Source organism: Haliotis rufescens, unplaced genomic scaffold (assembly GCF_023055435.1).
Source record: "Haliotis rufescens isolate VD_foot unplaced genomic scaffold, xgHalRufe1.0.p SCAF_27, whole genome shotgun sequence".
NCBI lineage: Eukaryota > Metazoa > Mollusca > Gastropoda > Lepetellida > Haliotidae > Haliotis > Haliotis rufescens.
Window position 1 is genome coordinate 12,501 of NW_025963968.1, and position 20,619 is coordinate 33,119.

General features: G+C 40.1%; 1 protein-coding gene across 3 annotated transcripts in view; it reads left to right on the forward strand.

Moving 5' to 3' along the window:
• The window catches only part of LOC124126795 (putative ferric-chelate reductase 1), a 43,102-nt gene that overhangs the window by 982 nt on the left and 21,501 nt on the right, over nucleotides 1-20,619 (forward strand). For 2 of the 3 annotated variants that reach the window (XM_046490320.2, XM_046490322.2), the window contains exons 2-5: nucleotides 16,680-16,895; nucleotides 17,738-17,883; nucleotides 18,964-19,061; nucleotides 20,173-20,449. In XM_046490320.2, coding sequence (XP_046346276.2) covers nucleotides 16,688-16,895; nucleotides 17,738-17,883; nucleotides 18,964-19,061; nucleotides 20,173-20,449 — 729 coding nt within the window. In that variant the 5' untranslated portion in view covers nucleotides 16,680-16,687. Of the gene's footprint in view, nucleotides 1-2,122; nucleotides 2,253-16,679; nucleotides 16,896-17,737; nucleotides 17,884-18,963; nucleotides 19,062-20,172; nucleotides 20,450-20,619 lie in introns of those variants that run through there. The other variant, XM_046490321.2, reaches the window with a different exon arrangement.

The following is a 20,619-nucleotide window of genomic DNA, read 5'->3' on the forward strand; positions in this document are numbered from 1 at the left end:
TGAATGAATGAATGAATGAATGAATGATCTTAGAGTGTGATATACATTTGGAGTCATGTTAACACAGCATATTTACAAGGACATTATGCAGAGAAATTGACAATACTGAATATTTGCATGTCTTGGTCCTGGCATGAGATATACTGTCTACAGAGAGATCATTGATCGCAGGTTCCAGGAGTTTATATCTCGTGATACAGAAGATATGAATTCAGCCCAGCTGTCAAGGCTCATATCCTCTACAATAGCGGTTATACCACCCAGATATGTCACACGTTTTACTTCGCCATCTGCGCAGTCCTCAATGCACATGTATTGTTCGAGGTTTAAAGTGTCAAATAGATGCTCATAGAGGGTGTTCCTCACATCAACTAAAGCTTTATAACATAGCAGCTGGGGCTTCATTATGTCATCGGACTCGTCATCACACATTAAACACTGTCCAGGTGTTATTGGTAGTGTTCCTAGCTTCACAAGTGCATACACAGGTCTAGTTGGTATAATGTACAAAATACACACATTCCACAGTCTATGAGGTACAAGCTTACTGTGAATTTTACTAAATCTGTTTTATTCAGGGTGATCTCGCAGACTCGTGTGCCAATGAGCAGTTTCATGTTCTGTTATTTTATTCTGTACGGTTTTGTTCCCCACATCCTTGGATAGAAACTGGTTAGTTTTCATAAAGTGAACTATTGTGGTCCATAATTCATACTTCTTTGCCACATTGAGTAGGTCATGTGTTACAGACTTACTTTTGTCACTGCCTGTTATATATTGAGCACAACTGAAACATACTCACACGAAAAAGAACCGCAAGTGATTTTAAGCAAATAGGTAACAAACACGGAACCATAAATTGATACGAGTTTTTGCATGTAGTGAAGCCAGATGGTGTTATCAATATTTTTGGTTGCATTTTGGAATGCCCGAGTAAAAACGCAACATAAAAAACGAATGGCCAAAATGCACCATTTCAGTGAATATGTGGGTATCATGCACCCATTTCTCGCGAAATCGAAAATGCACGAACTGTCCAGAACAGTAGTGGGTATAAAACTGTGGCCGATTCTTGGACCTACCACTCCTTGGTCAACAATGCCACGCCTAACTCAAATTCAGAGAAACCAGGCTATCGGACGTTTGGAAGCAGGAGAGTCTGTCCAAGATGTTGCCCGTCATTTCAACGTTAACATAACCACAATTTACCGTCTCCTACATCGATACAATGCTACAAAGACCACAGATGACCTTCCTCGGAGCGGTCGTCCTAGGGTCACCACACCTCGACAAGATCGGCAGATTACCCGTCAACACCAGCGACATCCGTTCCTAACTGCAAGTGAAAGTGCTCGACGGACCATAGGAACACATAATCGACACAGTAGCTGGGACACTGTGATCCGACGTCTCCGCTCCAACAACGTCAGATGTCGTCGACCAGCACGTCGTCCTGTTCTCCAACCACGGCATCGACGAGCACGACTTCAGTGGGCACAGGGTCATCACAATTGGCGTCATCGTGAGTGGAGGCGTGTCGTCTTCTTTGATGAAAGTCGCTTTTGTGTCTCCCATACAGACGGAAGAGTAGGAATTTGGCGGCGTCGAGGTGATCGTTTCGCTGACAGAAAAGTTGTGGAAAGGGATGCAGGGGGTGGACCTAGCGTCATGATACGGGCAGGGATTGGACTTAATGCGAGACTTGGGCCCATGTGCTTTCTGAATGTTGGTCAAGGTCGGGGACAGGGCGTCACTGCTCAGCGGTATATCGACCAAGTGATGAGACCCCACGTTGGTTCATTTTTTACACAACATCAACAACACATTTTCCAGCAGGACAACGCTCGTCCCCATGTTGTCAGAGCTACCATGCCCCTTCTGCAACAACACAACATCCGTGTTCTACCGTGGCCAGCCCTCAACCCTGACCTGAACCCAATCGAACACTTGTGGGATGAGGGGACTCACTGTAGAGAGCTACAGCCGTGGACCAGATAAGACGTCCACCGCACCGTAGCACACAGCTCTAGCCATGTCAAACCTGGCCTACATCATGTCACCTATTGTTTTATTAGGAAGATAACATGACACAACAGCCATGTGATATGTAGATACGTGTAGGTGACATTGTTATCTAGTGGAGACGTTATCGTATACTCCATACACATCGATTATTTGTCAGCAGTTTCTTGTCAGCAAGTTCTAGAAGGAAACAAGGCACCGCCCTTTACTCGTGCAGGGATCTGTTCACGGTAAGTTCGAATCCCAAAACGTCATCATACATGGTTGTCAGTAGCACAGTAGATTGTCAGTCGAATACAAAAACAAAAACTTTCAACAGATGCGTTAAACCACCATCATCATTGTGTAGACATACATATATACACATACATTCATCATTGTTCCATCATTGTGTAGACATACATATATACACATACATTCATCATTGTTCCACCATTGTGTAGACATACGTATATACACATGCATTCATCATTGTTCCACCATTGTGTAGACATATATATATATATATACACATACATTTATCATTGTTCCACCATTGTGTAGACATACGTATATACACATGCATTCATCATTGTTCCACCATTGTGTAGACATACATATATACCCATACATTCATCATCGTTCCACCATTGTGTAGACATATATATATATATATATATACACATACATTTATCATTGTTCCACCATTGTGTAGACATATATATATACACATACATTCATCAACGTTCCACCATTGTGTAGACATATATATATACACATACATTCATCATTGTTCCACCATTGTGTAGACATACATATATACACATACATTCATCATTATTCCATCATTGTTTAGACATACATATATACACATGCATTCATCATTGTTCCAACATTGTGTACACATACACATATACACATACATTCATCATTGTTCCACCATTGTGTAGACATATATATATATACACATACATTCATCATTGTTCCACCATTATGAGAATTTTAGGTAAAAACAAATTTTAATTCTTGTTGTTTTTTATGAACATCATCTTGTTGTTTTTTTATAAACATCATCTTGTTGTTTATTATCAAGATCATTATTATCTAGTAAAGCGATCAATTCAGCTTTTCTCATTCGAGAATAACCTCTCAGCCCACTGTTTTTTGCTTGAACTTTGAGTTATCTAACAGTCTGGGGTTTGTTGTATTCCAAACCGAGTAAATCGATCAATTCAGCTTTTCTCATTTCGAGAATATCCACGTAGACCATGTTGCTTTGCTAAAGCTTTCAGCTCTCTGACAACATAAGTCATTGTGATATATAAATATATGTGAACTAATGTCTAATTGGTTTGAATTCTACCCAATCTATTTATCTCATTTCGGTAAGCCTTTTTCCTCTCCTAGATAATTTGAAACTGTTTCTTGTCAGCACCATGACTCTTACATAAACAGTAACTACCTTTGACCACAATACCACATACAGAACACGAATAATTAATCTGCCCTTTTCTAATTGCAATGGAGTGGATTCCACAAAAATCCGACATACAGCTTACAAATTTGTGATCGGCCCAAGCGTATGAATTTACATGTTGATGTGCCTCTCGCCATTGTGATAAATATTCACTTCTAGTATCATTTGTCTAAATGCATGCCCAGCCTAACTAGGTCATGGTTTATGTGTAGTTATTGTGTAACCTAAAAAAGCCACACCAGTCAACCCCAACATGATGAATATTATCTTGCGTTTTTTTGTTCCCCAACTTATTGTTGGTTTTGGCATTGGGTCAAGTTTTTTTCCCATAAACGAGGAAGTATTCGTGCATGGCAGATTCAACATCCTTAAACGTTTGAATTGAATGTCCCTGCCTACGCAGTTCTTCATTAATAAAATCTAATCTTAATATCCTCTTCCTGGTCCAATGTGACTGGGCTGCTTCGAGTTGTTCTAATGCTTTATTATGTCGTTTACGCTCCTCTTCAACTTCTTTAGCGTTTGATTCCCTCAAAGTAAAAAATAAAAAATTACTCCCCGAAAAAGCTAGAGCATTAACAATAGCTCCACCAACCATCATCGCAATAAATTATTGTTGCCATATTTATATGAATATAATATATTCAAATGTTTAATTACTTCATTATGTTTTCTAAGATAAGCCCTTGTTTGATGAGCATATCTTTTGTTGACATAGCCAATCCAATATCAAGAATGACCATACTGATATCATAACCATTAAAATCTAGCTTGGGAGGTGTGGCTTTAGTAATCATTTTAGCTATACCGGCATAGCCAATGGCCAAGCATTATATGGGGGCTAACCTCTAATTGAACTTGTTGTGACATTGGGGGTGACGTTTTCTCTTCTCCGGTCTTATAAAACAACCATACCACCGCTATAGCAACAACTCCTACTAGTGCCCAAGTTTTAATCGGACGACTATGTTCAATATTTGAATTATGCATTAGTTTCGCTTTCCTCGCCAGCCCGCCCTTCCTACCAGCTGCGATTTTTGGGGGGTTCTTCTTAGTAACTCTGACTTGTGGTATTTCCTCATTCACTCGCTGTGATTGTATTTCCGCAATCTGTTGTGATTGTGCAATCGGGGTTATTTCCTTCCTTTTCCGCAATCTGTTGTGGTGTCACTTGAGTCTCAATTATTATTAAGTGGGCACGTATGTTTAAATTGACAATACCTAGCCGTTATTAAAGCTGTGGTGAGTGGAGCTAAGAACATTCCGTATCTATGATAAAACTCACAGCTTACTGAGCTTATAGCGTATTCGATGAATGGGTCTTTCTCGAGAGATTCACATATATACGGGCGATGTTCTGCCGAGATAGGAAGAAACGTACTAGCTATGACTGTGTAAAGTTGTAACATAGCCGAACCTATTGTTGTAGTCATGGTAGCTCCCAGTCTAGACTCGTAACGTGCGTACAGTTTTTTAATTTCTTCGTCGGTCATGTAATCAATTTTTTCGATGGTATAATTTTCCCCAAAATATTTTCCGACGGCTGCCAAAGCAGCAAGTCTTTCTCTATGTTTATCTAAAGATTTATCTGTCATAGGTTCTGGCTCATCTTTGAGCATTTGTTCGATGAGTTCGTCGCATTCCATAATGTAATACCTAAGGAGATATTTAAGTCTAACATAATAAAATATTACATATCCAATACAGCTCGTAATAATAAACTGTTGCGAAAGAACAAGGATTTCAAGCCACATTATGTCATAATAATCCCGCTAATGTTCAATTTATCGTATTTTTGCTATATTTGCTATAATTTTGCCATATTTTTGCTATTTTTGCTATAATTTTGCTAAGCAATTGCATAAGCAGCTGGTTGATCAGTTTTTAATACGAGTTTACAGTGGTTCGTTGAAGCTAACAGTTTTCTGACTTTATCTTGTTCGGGCTTGGTATAAATAACATCATTTTCGCGTAAACATTCCTCGATGAATCTCGGCCTTTGCAATGAAACAAGGCAACCCATTTGGTCTGCTCTCTGAGATCTTTCAGGACAGAGTTGTATTTTTGAGTAAGTACCCAAATGCTAGGCTGAGTATGCCGTCCGTAGAATGCTAAATATGAAAGCATATCTTTCTTTTTGGTTAGTTCTTTACTCGCGCTGCAGTCGTCTATTATGAAAATGGTTGATTCTCCTTTGTATTTTTCGTGACATACTCGTAAACAGTCTTGTAAACGATCGCCCGGATCAACTCTGTGTACCCCATCATCATTCATTACCCAATCTCTCGATAGGTATGTTTTATTAATGCTTAAAGTCGGGCACAGAATAATAATATAGGCGAAAACATCCCGATAATGACTTTCTAAAATATCTAGAATAAAAGCTGTTTTTCCCCAACCCGTTTGCCTGCAGATGATAGCGCAGTGCGGTTCTTTAGGTAAAAGATTATTAATAGATTGCTTGCACGAATCATCCATGCTGTATATTAAGTTCAGCATCCATAATCACGTACAAATATATGTTTAATTTACCAGCCGATTCCTGGAGCTTCGTTATCTGTACAGTGACACCCTCGCTAGCATTTTCTATTCTTCTCCCACTGCCGTGTAGTTGGTCATCGTCCGTTGTTTGCATGTCGAGCCATAGCGCATACTTCGTGGTGAGGTATTCACCCATCGATACATCCCTAGGAGACAGATCTATCACGACCGCGTTTATAGAAGGGAGTTTTTTAATCTCATCCCACTGTTGATATGCTAGCATTCCTTGACTATATAGTTGATTAGGAACGCCCTCGATAGTCAGTTCTACTTTTGTTATCTTGGGATTGTAGAACTTCTCGGTATTTCTTTTAAATGCATCAGAGGGGTCCTCGAACAACATTAAAATACCCTTCAATGATCTCGTGGGGACGTTTAGATTGATATTCCACGTCGTATCTTTTTTGCTCCTTGTGATCTTTCAGTGTAGAAGCACGCAATCACACAAAATAGCTAAACTTCCTGTATACTGGTTACGAATTTGTCTGGCTAATTCGGGATCTGTTATCATATCATACTCCAGTGAGATATTTTCAATGGAATAGCTAGCATCTTCAGCAGCTCTGATTACTCTACCGTAGTCATTAAAAGTGAGTTCGTATTCTAACCTATCACCTAGGGATGCTTGATAAAAGGGCATGTGGGAATCTAGTAATTCAAAGCCTAGCGGAATATAGAATCGGTTACCTAATGCGCTGGCAACAGCGAGATCTTTTACAATGGTATTATCGCCATTTTCAGCACCCACATGCAGTTTCAATGTGTTCCGATTACAAATACCTTGGTACTGTAAGTTTTCCTGTTCTTTATCCGTTCTCCAGAGATCCATGTAACAATAGTATACATCGCTATCATCGATACTCAAAACCTCATTACCACTAATTTTAATCGTGATTTTCTTAACGATGGCACGACCTATATTCTAAACAGGCTCCCTGTTAATGTCGGCAGAAGTCAAACTAATCCTAAATGCTAGTTGGAAAGTTCCCGGAACTAACACATCGTGTGCGCGGAGATTAGGAAAGCGAACCAGAAGCGTTTGATTCTGATCGATGGTATTCAGGTTATTAGTTATAGTTACAGACTGATGAATTGCTTTGACCCCTAATGGATCTCGAAGTCTACGTTGTGGGTTTAACTTGCGTCCGTATTGTGAGGACATTGTTATATTTAAATTATGTAACCTTATGTTTAATATAAAAATGGATGATTTTAATCTAGATGACTTTGATAACCCTAGTACAATCGAAGAGGGTACTGATGAAACCAGCTTTGGTGGCATGAATCTTAACGATGAACTTTTACAATCAACCGTTAATGATTATTACGATACCTTTAAAGAAACCCCAACTGGTTGTGACTATTCAAAGTTTACGATAGATAGCAAAGGAATTTTGCGACTGTGTGGCTCTCCGGATATTGACCTTCTGCATTATCATCGTAAGCCCCTAGCCTTGTCTACGATAGCCACTAAACATGGCATCAACTTTGTTCGTAATGAATTAGGTTTTGTAGACTACTCACGATGAGAAAAACTTTCTGCGAAGACTACTAAGGTTCTTCAGACTGTGCTTGATGAACTTGGTACCATAGATAATTTCGAAGAAAGATCGAAGCTGGCCTCGGACGGACTCGGAGAAATCTTGGATACCTACTACGATAATTCCACGGTCAGTGTACCATCCTCGGAGTTCAGTATTAGGGAATTACGAGGTCTTGACATCAGTAGACGTCACGTTGCAGAAAGATTACGTAACTTAGAAGACAAAAGATCGGCCCGCCTCGAGGCTGCTTCCAGTAATAGAAAGGCACTTCGTTCACAAATCAGTCGAATTCGAGAAACTATCGATCAAGTCCTCAACGATGACACTACACTGGCCGATAAAATTAAAACATTGTTCAGAGAACAGGGGATAACCATTGCCAGTATTTTAACCACATTGGGATTTATTATATCGACTTTGACTCTCGCGTTAACTGGTGGTACAGGAGGTGGTGCACCGCCTAGTGATAGGGATGGTGTAAAAGAGTGGATAAAAAAGCATTTAAAAGCATTAGGTTCAGCACTGGGAAAGCTCGCTCGGAAAGCCGCGTCTGCACTTCCCGTTATAATAGGGAGTATTGTTTCCTGGCTCTTGAATTTATTAGCCAAGACCACCACTTGGCTTAGTCAAAACTTGTGGGCGCTGATCGTAGCAATTGCAGGGCTGTTGTACGTATCTGCTAAGAACTATTTAACCAAATCATGAGTAAACCAGCTGTGACTCCACCTACTATAAGAGCTGTTTTTTCATCGATATGTTGTTGATATTTAGCTGCAATATGAGTTGGCACTTGTGGTTGTGCGTCAGTGGATGTGTTAGTATATATCTGTGGCTTGACTATTCCCATTTCGCCTGTGTTTGTTTGCGTTATTAATTCGGTGTTAATATCTGAATTTATACCTGTTATTGTTGATCGGTAGCAATAACAATTTTATTATTATAACCTATCACTTGACCGATCTTAAGTTCCATAACGTTAGATAACGTTTAATAGAAGATGGTATATCAACTGGTGAATTAATAGCAACCTCCACGTTTGCAACAAACTGTTTTTGTGCATCGAGTGCTGTCCCAGAACCGATGATTCCCGTTCGTGTTTGCGATTGTACACTGAGAATTGCCCATACATAAGTTCTTATTGATTCATTAACTCTAACAGCTCCTGGGTTAGTAACATTATTTTCTGTTTTATCATATAGAAATTCATTCCAAGCATTTCGAGGTAGTTGCTCAACTTTTTGGATGGTGAAAGCAACACCACCCTTAAAGTTCATACGATCATCTCTCCACTTGTTACTCGAGAGAGCAAAGCTCGGAAGAAGCTGACCCCTTTTCAGTAAATCATCGCTGACTTCTTTAACAGAGTGTGCAACACCGTACGGAATACCAAGACCATGGTTAATTCCACTCAGATGCCAATCTTTACTCGTAGAAACATTAAATTCCTGACAAATACGTTCGAATGCCCACCTATTGTACAGACTATTTGATGCATTCCATGCTCGATCCTGCGGTAATGGGGCACTAATTTCTTTAAGTATACGTCTAATCTGATAGTGCACATGAAATGATAAAACAGACTTATTTAGTTCAAATCCTGGAGCATAAAGAGATACACCACATCCTGTTGTGGCACACCATATGGCAAAGTTGATTCTGATTCTGCCAAAATTGCATCGGATTGTGGAACCAATCGTGCACCATTTTATCGCTAGTTGCCCTGAACCTGTATTTTTCAAAGATATCAGGGAATTCAACAAAAAATTAGCACAAGAGGCACTTACTAAAATCGATTTATTAGTAATATAAGTTGATTTCATATTAGGTATAATATATATTAGGTGAAAACAGTGGTATTGAAAAATACATTATTATACCTGATTGGTATTACAGTGTATGCTCACTCAATGATGAAATTTTTAAGCCTAATGGAATTAGTCTAACACAAAATGAGTCGAATGGGATGCTGATTTTAAGCATTGGAGAAGAGCTTGTAATTATAAGTCCAAGCTTAGCAGCAACACTTGGACTTATTTATCGAAAATCAAAAATAAACCACAATGAAACAGTGCATGGGGTTAAATTACCCAATTTAGTTCCCTATAAAGAGTTGTGCATCCATCTTGATCAGATCCGTACGACGGATAATATTCAACTAGAAAGTCCTTCAACTCTACTCAGAGCTGTTCCAGTCAAAGATGAAAAATACAATAGCGGTAGAACAGAATCTTTCTAATCATTACTATATAAAAAATTACAGCGTGGTATTATTTCAGACCGCAAAATTTCTGTATTAGATGTAAAACATCAACCTGTACAGATAGGATACTTGAGTGTAACACTCCATATTATAAATAATGGTTGATTCATCAGGCCCTGGAATGCATAACCTTAGACAATGTAATACAATTGCGCTTTCCGAACTAGGAGACACAGAAGGATTCGGTAAACCCGGTACCGATGGTAAGTTATACGCTTTACACTTACAAGATAATGTATACAAGTGGAAAGAAGTTACATTCACAGGTAATCTAAGAGATTTAAGCGATGTCGACGTTAGTAGACTCCATAAAAACACTTCGTACAATCTTACTCGCAACGATGATAATAAATGGACTATGGTCGAAGCAAACATCGAGTGGCTACTGAATATCGTCATTACCCCATCGTATGTGATGATGGGTTAAGCACATAATTTAACTAAGATAATAAATAGTGGCATCGTACTCGGGGCTTATATCCTATCAAAACGAAAAAGTGTGGTAGTCTCTCCCCTGCCAGAAAACCCAGGTCATATGTTATTTAGTCGTCCGGCAGTAAAAAATGTTAGTTTAAATTTGGTTACTGAATTCAATGATATTAAAGATAACTTGAGTGCAATACCTAATCTTTCTACGCTTATTATTGAAGTCTTGTTCGGAGATGCACCGGAAGATGCCTTCGAAATATTACCAAGTCTATCGATTAAATGGCTAAAGAAACACCAACATCAATGTTGCAGTATTATTCATATTGGAGCATCACCCGTTGCAACCCTTGAGGGGGTCCAAATTATTAAAAGTGGCAGCAGTTCTCTTACTAAGATATTCATGCCGTATAATATACATTTGATAAGGTTGATGTATACTCTCAAAACATTTAAGCAAGACCAATTAAAGACTATTATATGATATAATGATATACACTCTGAGTTTATATCCGGCGCTCGATGAGGCATCTGAAAAGATGGATACTGTTGATGGATTTCGATTACATCAAATAAGCGACATAAAACATTGAATAGAGAAGGAGAGGGAGTTTAGACTTGGATTGTATAAAAAGTATCGCAGAGCCGTGAATGCTCTCAATGGAGTTGATACCGCGCTTGTAACAGCTGGCATGGGACTCGGTGTAGCCGGTGTTGGTTTATTATCAACTATAATCGTCGTGCCTATCGTACTTGGCATGGAAATAGCGCCTGGAGTCTCAGGACTGGCTGGAATAGCGATAAAATTTATTTCTCGTAGGTTGCAAAGGAAAGCATTAAAACACGATAATATTCGGATACTCGCCGAAGCAAAGTTGAACAGCATTAAGGATCATATTTCATCAGCAATGGCTGATTGTAAGATATCCGAGGAGGAATTTCGTTTATTGCTGTCGGAACTCACCAAATACAACGCAATGAAGCAGGAGATTCGATCAAATTCTCGTAAGACCAGTGGTATTAGCGAAGATGAGAAAAAAAGTTCATAGAACAGGGGAGACAACAAGCGCGTCAATTATTCCGTGCCAAAACCAAAGAACTGGTTGGAGATTAAAAATAGATTGCTTACTATCATTAGATCACACCTCATAAAATCATACATTCATTTAGAAGAATGTTTACGTAAATATATAATAATGGAGAATTACAAACCAACAAAGGAAGAACTTGAAAAAGCTATCGAAACATTTATGCTCAGGGACAAAATTATCAAATGGAGAGAATAACCACAAGGTATATATTATATCAGTGATGTCAAACCAACCAAATACGGTCATCAATTGTTTCTTTCCAATTACCAAGAAGAATATATAGTCTGGTCTCCTAGTAAAATGAACGAAGAACTTAGTAAAAATGTTGAATATCACTTTGTTAAAAAAAATGGTATACGTATAAAAATAATAGAGAATATTCTCATTACAATTAAGTTTAATCTTATGACTATCGTTGAATCGCATCATCATTTACACATAAAAAAATCCCCCTGTAGTAGCAGTATAGGTATGTAAATCTGGCTCCAGTTGAAGTGAGCCAGAACCCCCATTACCTATACTACTTTATGTAGGCAAACATATATACACATACATTCATCATTGTTCCACCATTGTGTAGACATATAAATATATATACACACATTCATTTATCATTGTTCCACCATTATGTAGACATACATATATACACATACATTTAACATTGTTCCACCATTGTGTAGACATACATATATACACATACATTCATCATTGTTCCACCATTGTGTAGACATAGATACATTCATCATTGTTCCAACATTGTGTAGACATACATATATACACATACATTCATCAACGTTCCACCATTGTGTAGACACATATATATATATACATACATTCATCATTGTTCCACCATTGTGTAGACATACATATATACACATACATTCATCATTGTTCCACCATTGTGTAGACATACATATATACACATACATTCATCATTGTTCCACCATTGTGTAGACATATATATATATATACATACATTCATCAACGTTCCACCATTGTGTAGACATACATATATACACATACATTCATCAACGTTCCAAACATATATACACACATATTCATCATTGTTCCACCATTGTGTTGACATATATATATACACATACATTCATCATTGTTCCACCATTGTGTAGACATACATATATACACAGACATTCATCATTGTTCCACCATTGTGTAGACATACATATATACACACACATTCATCAACGTTCCACCATTGCTCAGAAGTTCATTCCCCTTACAAGCGTTGAGAGCGCATGTCACACACATGTGACACGGTGCTCAACAGGTTGCACACGCGTTGAGCATCCGTCGAAAACGCCTGTGAGACGGGTGTGTAACCCGTTGAGCACGCGTGTGCCATGCGTGTAACACGGGACCGGGTTTCAGTCGAATTTGACAAACAGATCAAATGAACAGTGAGATAAAACAAAACAATGAGACATGAATCTTGAGTTCATGAGCGGTCACTGACCTGTGTTCACCAGACCATAAACACAATTTCGGCCCGTCTTCCTTAGTGCTCGGCTGCTGGATTTATAGGCGTGAACCATGCCGCTAGAGTCAAGTCTAGCTGGTACCGTCTAGCGATTGTGACCAGCCGACAGTAGTGAATTTAGATACGCGTTAACTGCTTGGGAAGAACCGCCAGTTGGTAAATGTTCGCTTTTAATCAAGTGATTGTGTTTGTGGATTGTGGAAATTTTCGTGTTCATTTTTGCCTGTATGAGTCATTCCAGGTGATATAATGATGCATGCTTCAGATGGCACACATGTGATAGAACAGTCACCACTACTGATGTCCTATAATCTCATGTAGAGATAGGCTCTATTTCCGCAGACCCCACCTTTTGTTTTGCTTTTGTGTCGCGGGTTCTGCCAAAGATGTAATTGAGGGAACTGAGGCGGTGCGGATGAGGTATAAAAGGATTTATTACCTGTAAAAATATATAAACCACATCAACATGAATTGATGAGTCGAGGAAGAAAGAATGTCTTCCCTCGACAATGGCGTGACATAAAGTCGCATTTGATTACGTTGCATAGCATGGCACAATATAATATTCAAACGCTGTTACTTTATATACTATAAATGCAGCAATAAATGTTTTCGGCGTCACACGTTATGTGTGACGTCACCACATTATAAACAAAGTAACATTTTTATGATCTTTTATGTAATAATAAAATATATATACATGATAAACAAATGGAACTTAACCAGATCTTTCACTCACAATCTTACTTACAGGATGGTGCTTTAAACTTAGTGTTTGAATTAGTAATCTCGTGCAACGCGATGCCTTTTGACCGAGTATGATTTTCACAATTTACAACATTAATGATTTAGTTTCTACAATCGCGTTACCTATTCTATTGACTAGATTTCCATAAAGAAAGTAGATAGACAAGGGTACATACCTGTAAAAATATATAAATCACATCAACATGAATTGATGAGTCGAGGAAGAAAGAATGTCTTCCCTCGGCAATGGCGTGACATAAAGTGGAATTTGAAAGTGTCCACGTCACACCCCAGGTATCAGCATGAGATACTGCTGGTAAGACAACCAGGAGTAAAATTGAGAGATGAAGCGTCCGTAAAAAGAAACAGAGATAACTCTTGGCAACTAATAAATCCGGCGACACCTTCCCCCCCTTTGAGAAATGTTGTCCTCAACATTAAAATGCGCTGAAGCCTCCAAACAGAGAAAAGTGAAACCTTTATACAACTACTTACACACATTATGAGTCCACAGCTTTGAAAGTTAACAACACAACTATACAAAAACCTCAAACGATTCAGAGATACCAGCGGCCGATAATGTATCCTCAGAAAGGAAAACATCTTTATCAGAGGAAACAGATAGTTTGGCAAGAATACTGTAGTCAGTTACCCAATCGCCATTTCTGAGCCAAAACGGAGGAGCTCTGTTACGGGTAGGCCTCTCCATATCAGAGTTCCGTTCTGACACATGATCAGTGGAGTCTGCAACTACATCCTCGTCATGAGCAGACGTTGTACCGGGCTCCTCTTCCGCTGAAGCAGATGACTGTTCAGGAGGGCTGGAAGTATAGCGTGTTAGAGAACTGTTAGATGATGGTCCAGGAGACGTGTCAGCAGGAAATGAGTCTTCAAGCTCCATCACAGTTCCTACTGTTTCCATGGAGTCCTCTCTATTAGCTTCAGTTCTTTCTTCTAGATCTCGACCAAAGTTAGTTCCATTGGATCCAGTAACCTGAGACACTGGTGGACTAATCGGATCTGGTAACAATACAAATACTTCCTCGGCATTTTCGTCTTCTGACTCCATGAGTTCTTGGTATTCTTTCACCTTTAAGGATACAGACTTCTTCGTCCCTGCCTTTCCTTCATTGTTTTTCTGATGTCCAAACACTGGTTCCGCTGGTATTGACACAAGTGGCAGGAGCATGTTACGATGAAGTGTCTTCTTCAGTCCTTTGCCATCTTCCTGTTGCAGGGTGAATACTGGGATGTCCGTATTTGGTTGGTTTACAACTTGGAACACATCCCGTCCCCACTTATCAGCAAGCTTGTGTTTCCCAGTAAGTCCTACAAGGCGAACAAGGACACGGTCACCAGGTTGGAGAGTTGAGGCGCGCACTTTAGCATCATATCTTTTCTTATGACGTTGACCAGCTCTTTGGACTTCACGTGATGCACTTTCATAGGCAAAGTTTAATCTCTTTCTCAATTTGTTGATGTATTCAGTCGTGGTAGTGTGGTCATCACCAATCTTCTTGACTCCAAGGAAAGCATCAACAGGCAGGCGTGGATGTCGACCAAACATAAGGTAGAAAGGTGAGTATCCTGTACTCTCATGCTTTGTGGCATTGTAGGCGTGAACCAGTGGAGAAACATAAGTCTTCCAGTCAGTTTTCTTATCTTCTTCAAGGGTTCCCAACATGTTCAGAAGAATCTGGTTGAATCTCTCACACATTCCGTTTCCTTGGGGATGATATGGTGTGGTTCGAGTTTTCCGAATTCCTGTCAGTTGACATAACTCCTTGATGATATTGCCTACAAAGTTTCTCCCTTGGTCGCTGTGGAGTTTGGCTGGAAATCCATAGTGCACAAGGAAATTATCAAAAAGAACTCTTGCTGTTGTCTTGGCGGATTGATTCTTGGTTGGTATGGCAATAGCATATCTTGTAAAATGATCTGTGATCACAAGAATGTTCCCGAATCCTCCTCACAATTGCAAGTAGTTCATGCACACTAGTTCCATTGGTTGGGTTGTCTGAATGTTGACTATTACCTGTAAAAATATATAAATCACATCAACATGAATTGATGAGTCGAGGAAGAAAGAATGTCTTCCCTCGACAATGGCGTGACATAAAGTCGCATTTGATTACGTTGCATAGCATGGCACAATATAATATTCAAACGCTGTTACTTTATATACTATAAATGCAGCAATAAATGTTTTCGGCGTCACACGTTATGTGTGACGTCACTACATTATAAACAAAGTAACATTTTTATGATCTTTTATGAAATAATAAAATATATATACATGATAAACAAATGGAACTTAACCAGATCTTTCACTCACAATCTTACTTACAGGATGGTGCTTTAAACTTAGTGTTTGAATTAGTAATCTCGTGCAACGCGATGCCTTTTGACCGAGTATGATATTCACAATTTACAACATTAATGATTTAGTTTCTACAATCGCGTTACCTATTCTATTGACTAGATTTCCATAAAGAAAGTAGATAGACAAGGGTACATACCTGTAAAAATATATCAATCACATCAACATGAATTGATGAGTCGAGGAAGAAAGAATGTCTTCCCTCGACAATGGCGTGACATAAAGTGGAATTTGAAAGTGTCCATGTCACACCCCATGTATTAGCACGAGATACTGCTGGTAAGACAACCAGGAGTAAGACATTTGTAAGACTCTACCATTTACCACCAAATATTAGAGGATATTGGAAATGAATATAAACTACCATGCATTTTGTCCAGGTGTAGATAGAATTTTGATTTTAACAATCACCCGATATGACCATGTACAGACAGTCTCGGTTTGGGATTTTTTGCAATTGCCCAAAGCGCATACTGATGACTGTATTGCTGCTTGGCTGAGGTAACAGTTTATCATAAGAGGAAATTGGAGATTTTTATGCATTCACACAGCCTTTAGTTCTGACATGATATATGTAACTATAGTTCTTCTTATTAAATACTGTACCAAACTTTAATGTCTATCATTTTTTATCTACACATAAACTGAATTTCACTGCTTCTTTGAAATTCATTTTGAATTTTGTTTTGCAATGCTTACATCCTTTTTCTACAGAAGCTGCAATGGAAACTCTGACGAGGCACATGTTGTTGTGTATAGGTAGCCTGCTTCTGTTTGCACGTTCAGCACGTCCATATACCAAAGGCGCTCCTGAACACGCATGCGCTGACATGATGCCACATCATCATGATCAACCCGCCGCCCAAACAGACTCGCCGTTTGTGTTGCTGCTACAGAAAGCCACGTACAGCCCAGGGGAGGCCGTGGAAGGTGAACCATCAGTGAGAGCGTGAGTGACTTGTACTTACGGCGTTGTTGGCAATACTGCAGCCATATCATGCGGGGAGTGGGGGGGGGGGGGTGGGGTGGGGATACACCGGGATCGTGGTCGAATGTGGGTCTAGGAAATACTACTTGAATAATTAACTGTCTACGTATTAACTATCATGCAATCATATGATCAAAAATGGTATCTTTGTTAACATATATTACATGCATATATGCACCCGGAAACAGGTATAAACACCATTTCTTTTAACGGTTTCATTAATCCTGAATATCCACGTACCCTTTGGAACTATCTTTGCATGACCCCCAATTTCTGCTGACAGTCGCAGGTGCTCCGAGTCATGCAGGTGATGGACGGAAGCAGAAGAAGCAGCTGAAACGATAGTTGAAGAACAAGGGCAATAATAATAAGATAAAAATGAGTTTGGATCTACGAATGTGATCTGTATAAACAACCCTTGACAATAATAAACCACAATCATTGTCAGCTGGGGATATTATAGCACAACCACCATTGATGTTTTAACCCATCTCTCTCTCTCTCTCTCTCTCTCTCCTTCTCTCGCTCTCTCTCCCCTCTCTCTCTCCCTCCCTCTCTCTCTCTCTCACTCTCTCTCTCCCTCTCTCTCTCTCTCTCTACGGCTAAGACCGGGGTGCCCTTATAAAAAGCGATCTTAGGAATAAGGTGATCAAAACTCCCATACCTTAACATAGACTTACGACAGTCGTAGCACTAAGGTTGTTTAGTACAACGGTTTAGTTGACTGTCCCGATAGAAGTGTTGAAAGCGGCCGCATTACCCACTCGCTAATTACTCCCAACAGTGACACTTGAAGGGCGCTGTGAGGAGCAGTTCAAGGGGTTTCTGCTACAGGCACACAGAGCTGACCCTGTCTACAACACCTCCGACTACATCGGCAGCTTCATCACAACGGCAATAACATCAGCTGTGTGCGAAAACGGAGACGGGGTGAGTGGAAGAATTTATTGAGACTCCTTGAAGAGTTTCGGTTAAAGAACCAAATAAGCATGCATTGATTAGTGATTGTCGTAGGAAACCAAATGATGATACGTGATCACTGGTTGAATATATGCTTTCTGTTTGCTGCTCAGGACCAGTCACTTCCCACTCGAAACCGCCAATGTGTGATATTTCATCAAACTGTAAATTTGAAATGTAGATTATGCAATGAATTTAATGAAGCACTGTCAGTGGATGCCCAGCTTTGGCACAAACACAGTATCTTAAGCGACATGATGGCGTCTTCGCCATGCTTGTGGTTTGTGGTTTTGTCGCAGAGGTCCATCCATGGCACGACACAGAATATGTAGAGAGCGTCATAGAAAATGGTGAATACAAAATTCTTTGGAATAGGCCCGTACACAGCCTCAGACGTATCCAGGCGAAACAAAGCTGATCTTATCCTTTTAGATAATCAAAAGAAATCATTTTAACACTAATGTGATTGACAAGATTCAGAAAAAAAACATGGCAAATATGCGAACCTCGCTTTCGAAATGTCACTATATCATTCCAAGTACCAACCTGCCCGACTCCACATTGTTTTCGGTGCCTCAGGTATGGTACCTCCCAATCTGTTGACTGACATTTTGGGAATATTCGGGTTTGCTGCCAGGAATACAGCCCTTCCGACAATCTAGGTAATGCAGGAGGCATCTTCACATTCTCCGAAAAGTTCGGGGTGGGGGTGACTAGGCAGCGCTTCCTGTGAAAAATCCCATTCGCTGTCTGGGCTGCGTGTAGAGGGGGCAAGGGCCCTTAGCTAATGATGAGCCTAACCAGCCTACCTGTGCCTGGATCACCCAAACCCTCTTTGCTGCATTTTTTTTATATTTTAATCTGTACACAACATAATAGAAAGAGTGTTGTCACTTTTATTTTAAGTTCCAAAGGAACACATTTCACATAGTCTAAGGCTTCTAGGCTTATTCTACAATATCTCATTACGATGTGTAAGAACACGAAGATAGATTGCCTTTGCATATATTAGTTTAGTCTACAGTACATATACTATACATTCCGTGACAGGTACCGAGAGGGCTAACACAAAATGAGACGAGTCCGAAGTCGGTTGTCAAGGCAACATGGACAGCGCCATCAACAGCCTCTGGACATGTCATCTTCAAGTGGGTTGTCATCCGATGATGCTTTGTACAAGTGACGATACCAACGATCTCGACACACTCAGCCACTATTAACAAAGCTTCAGTATCTTGCTTGATATTCAAATTGGTTCGTGCAGATTGTGTGTATCTAATGCAAACACCTGTGTGTGCAAACTTACTCTAGTGTGTAAGTCTGACAAACTGATATCAATTACCCTGCACGATCAATGTGAGAATGACCTGTTGGGATTCCGGGCAAGAAACATCTTCCAGAGGCAAGTGAGTTAACTGACTATAAAAGTCCAGTTTCCACCCTTGCCGAACCAGGCTAATATTATGGAGTTACATTTTGGCAGGAATAACGAGTCTATTCATAGTCCAATCACAATCATGCAACGAAATCGAAATCCGGTTCGTAAACTGTCATGCAGATTTCGGTCGATTGCAGGATTTGCACAGCATGTGCCCCGCCAACTTGTTGTCAACAGATACTTTCAAAATCTTTTCATGTTTTAAATCAAAGTGCTCACGTGATTTGATGCACTTCGCGATGTCAGACCCGTTTTATCACAATATAGATCTTGATTATCGATCAGATCATCCTGACAGGGCGCCGCCATTTTGTTTGAAGGAGATGAAAGAGAGAAGAGAGGTGGAATATGATTGGTCAATAAGAGAGGCATAGAAGTGACATAACTCGTAATAGCCACTGGTGGCGCTACGATCGAGCCCAGGAATTTCGGCAAGGGTACACTGGACTTTTAAACTGAGTTAACTCCCTTGCCTCGGGAAGATGGGCCAGAAAAGGTCCTCAGCAAAAGAGGTCGGGGTTCTTACAATGTGTGACCTGGATGACTCGGACCACGTAGAATGTTGCTGGTGCTGTCAACCACTGGTTTAACCAGCTCTAAGCTTACCCATCACCCAGGCCAGGATTCGCTGACCGTAGGCACGAATCCTAGTATCGCCGTGATTACGAAGGCCTTTTGCCTGTCAGTACCGCTGTCCCTGCTGGGTGGGTTTACACAAGTAGGACACGTCAACAACCTGCGGCACTCTCCTTCACCATTAATGTGGCAAAGATATCAACTCTGTGGTGTTACACTCCACTGTTTTGGTAATAATGTTTCAGGGCAAGTTTCGTGAAGAACTATTCAAAGTTCTGGGTCCGGATCAACTCCGCTGTTCTGACTGACCCCACGGCTGCCCCCCTCAGTGTTCCAGAGAGCTCACTCGTGTCCCCTACGATGGCGCCCTGCACGACAGAAACTGCAACGTCAGCACCTACAGATTCAACAGCATCTGTAACACAGCCGCCACAGTCATCCCAGTCAGGTGCATCAGCATCACCAACTACAGAAGCAAAACAGTCGACTGCACCACCAGGAGTGCAGACTTCACCGCCTTCAGTAAGCTGTTGTGTCAGACAAATCACACGAGGGTTGGGGTGGGGGGTCTTTTTCCAGTCTTTGTGGTCCACCTCTTCCGATGTCGGTCTTCCATCAGTAATCATTATGGAACTAGATATTGCTCTACATTATTGACGCTATAATTGTCCCTAAGGATCTGCTGCAGAAGT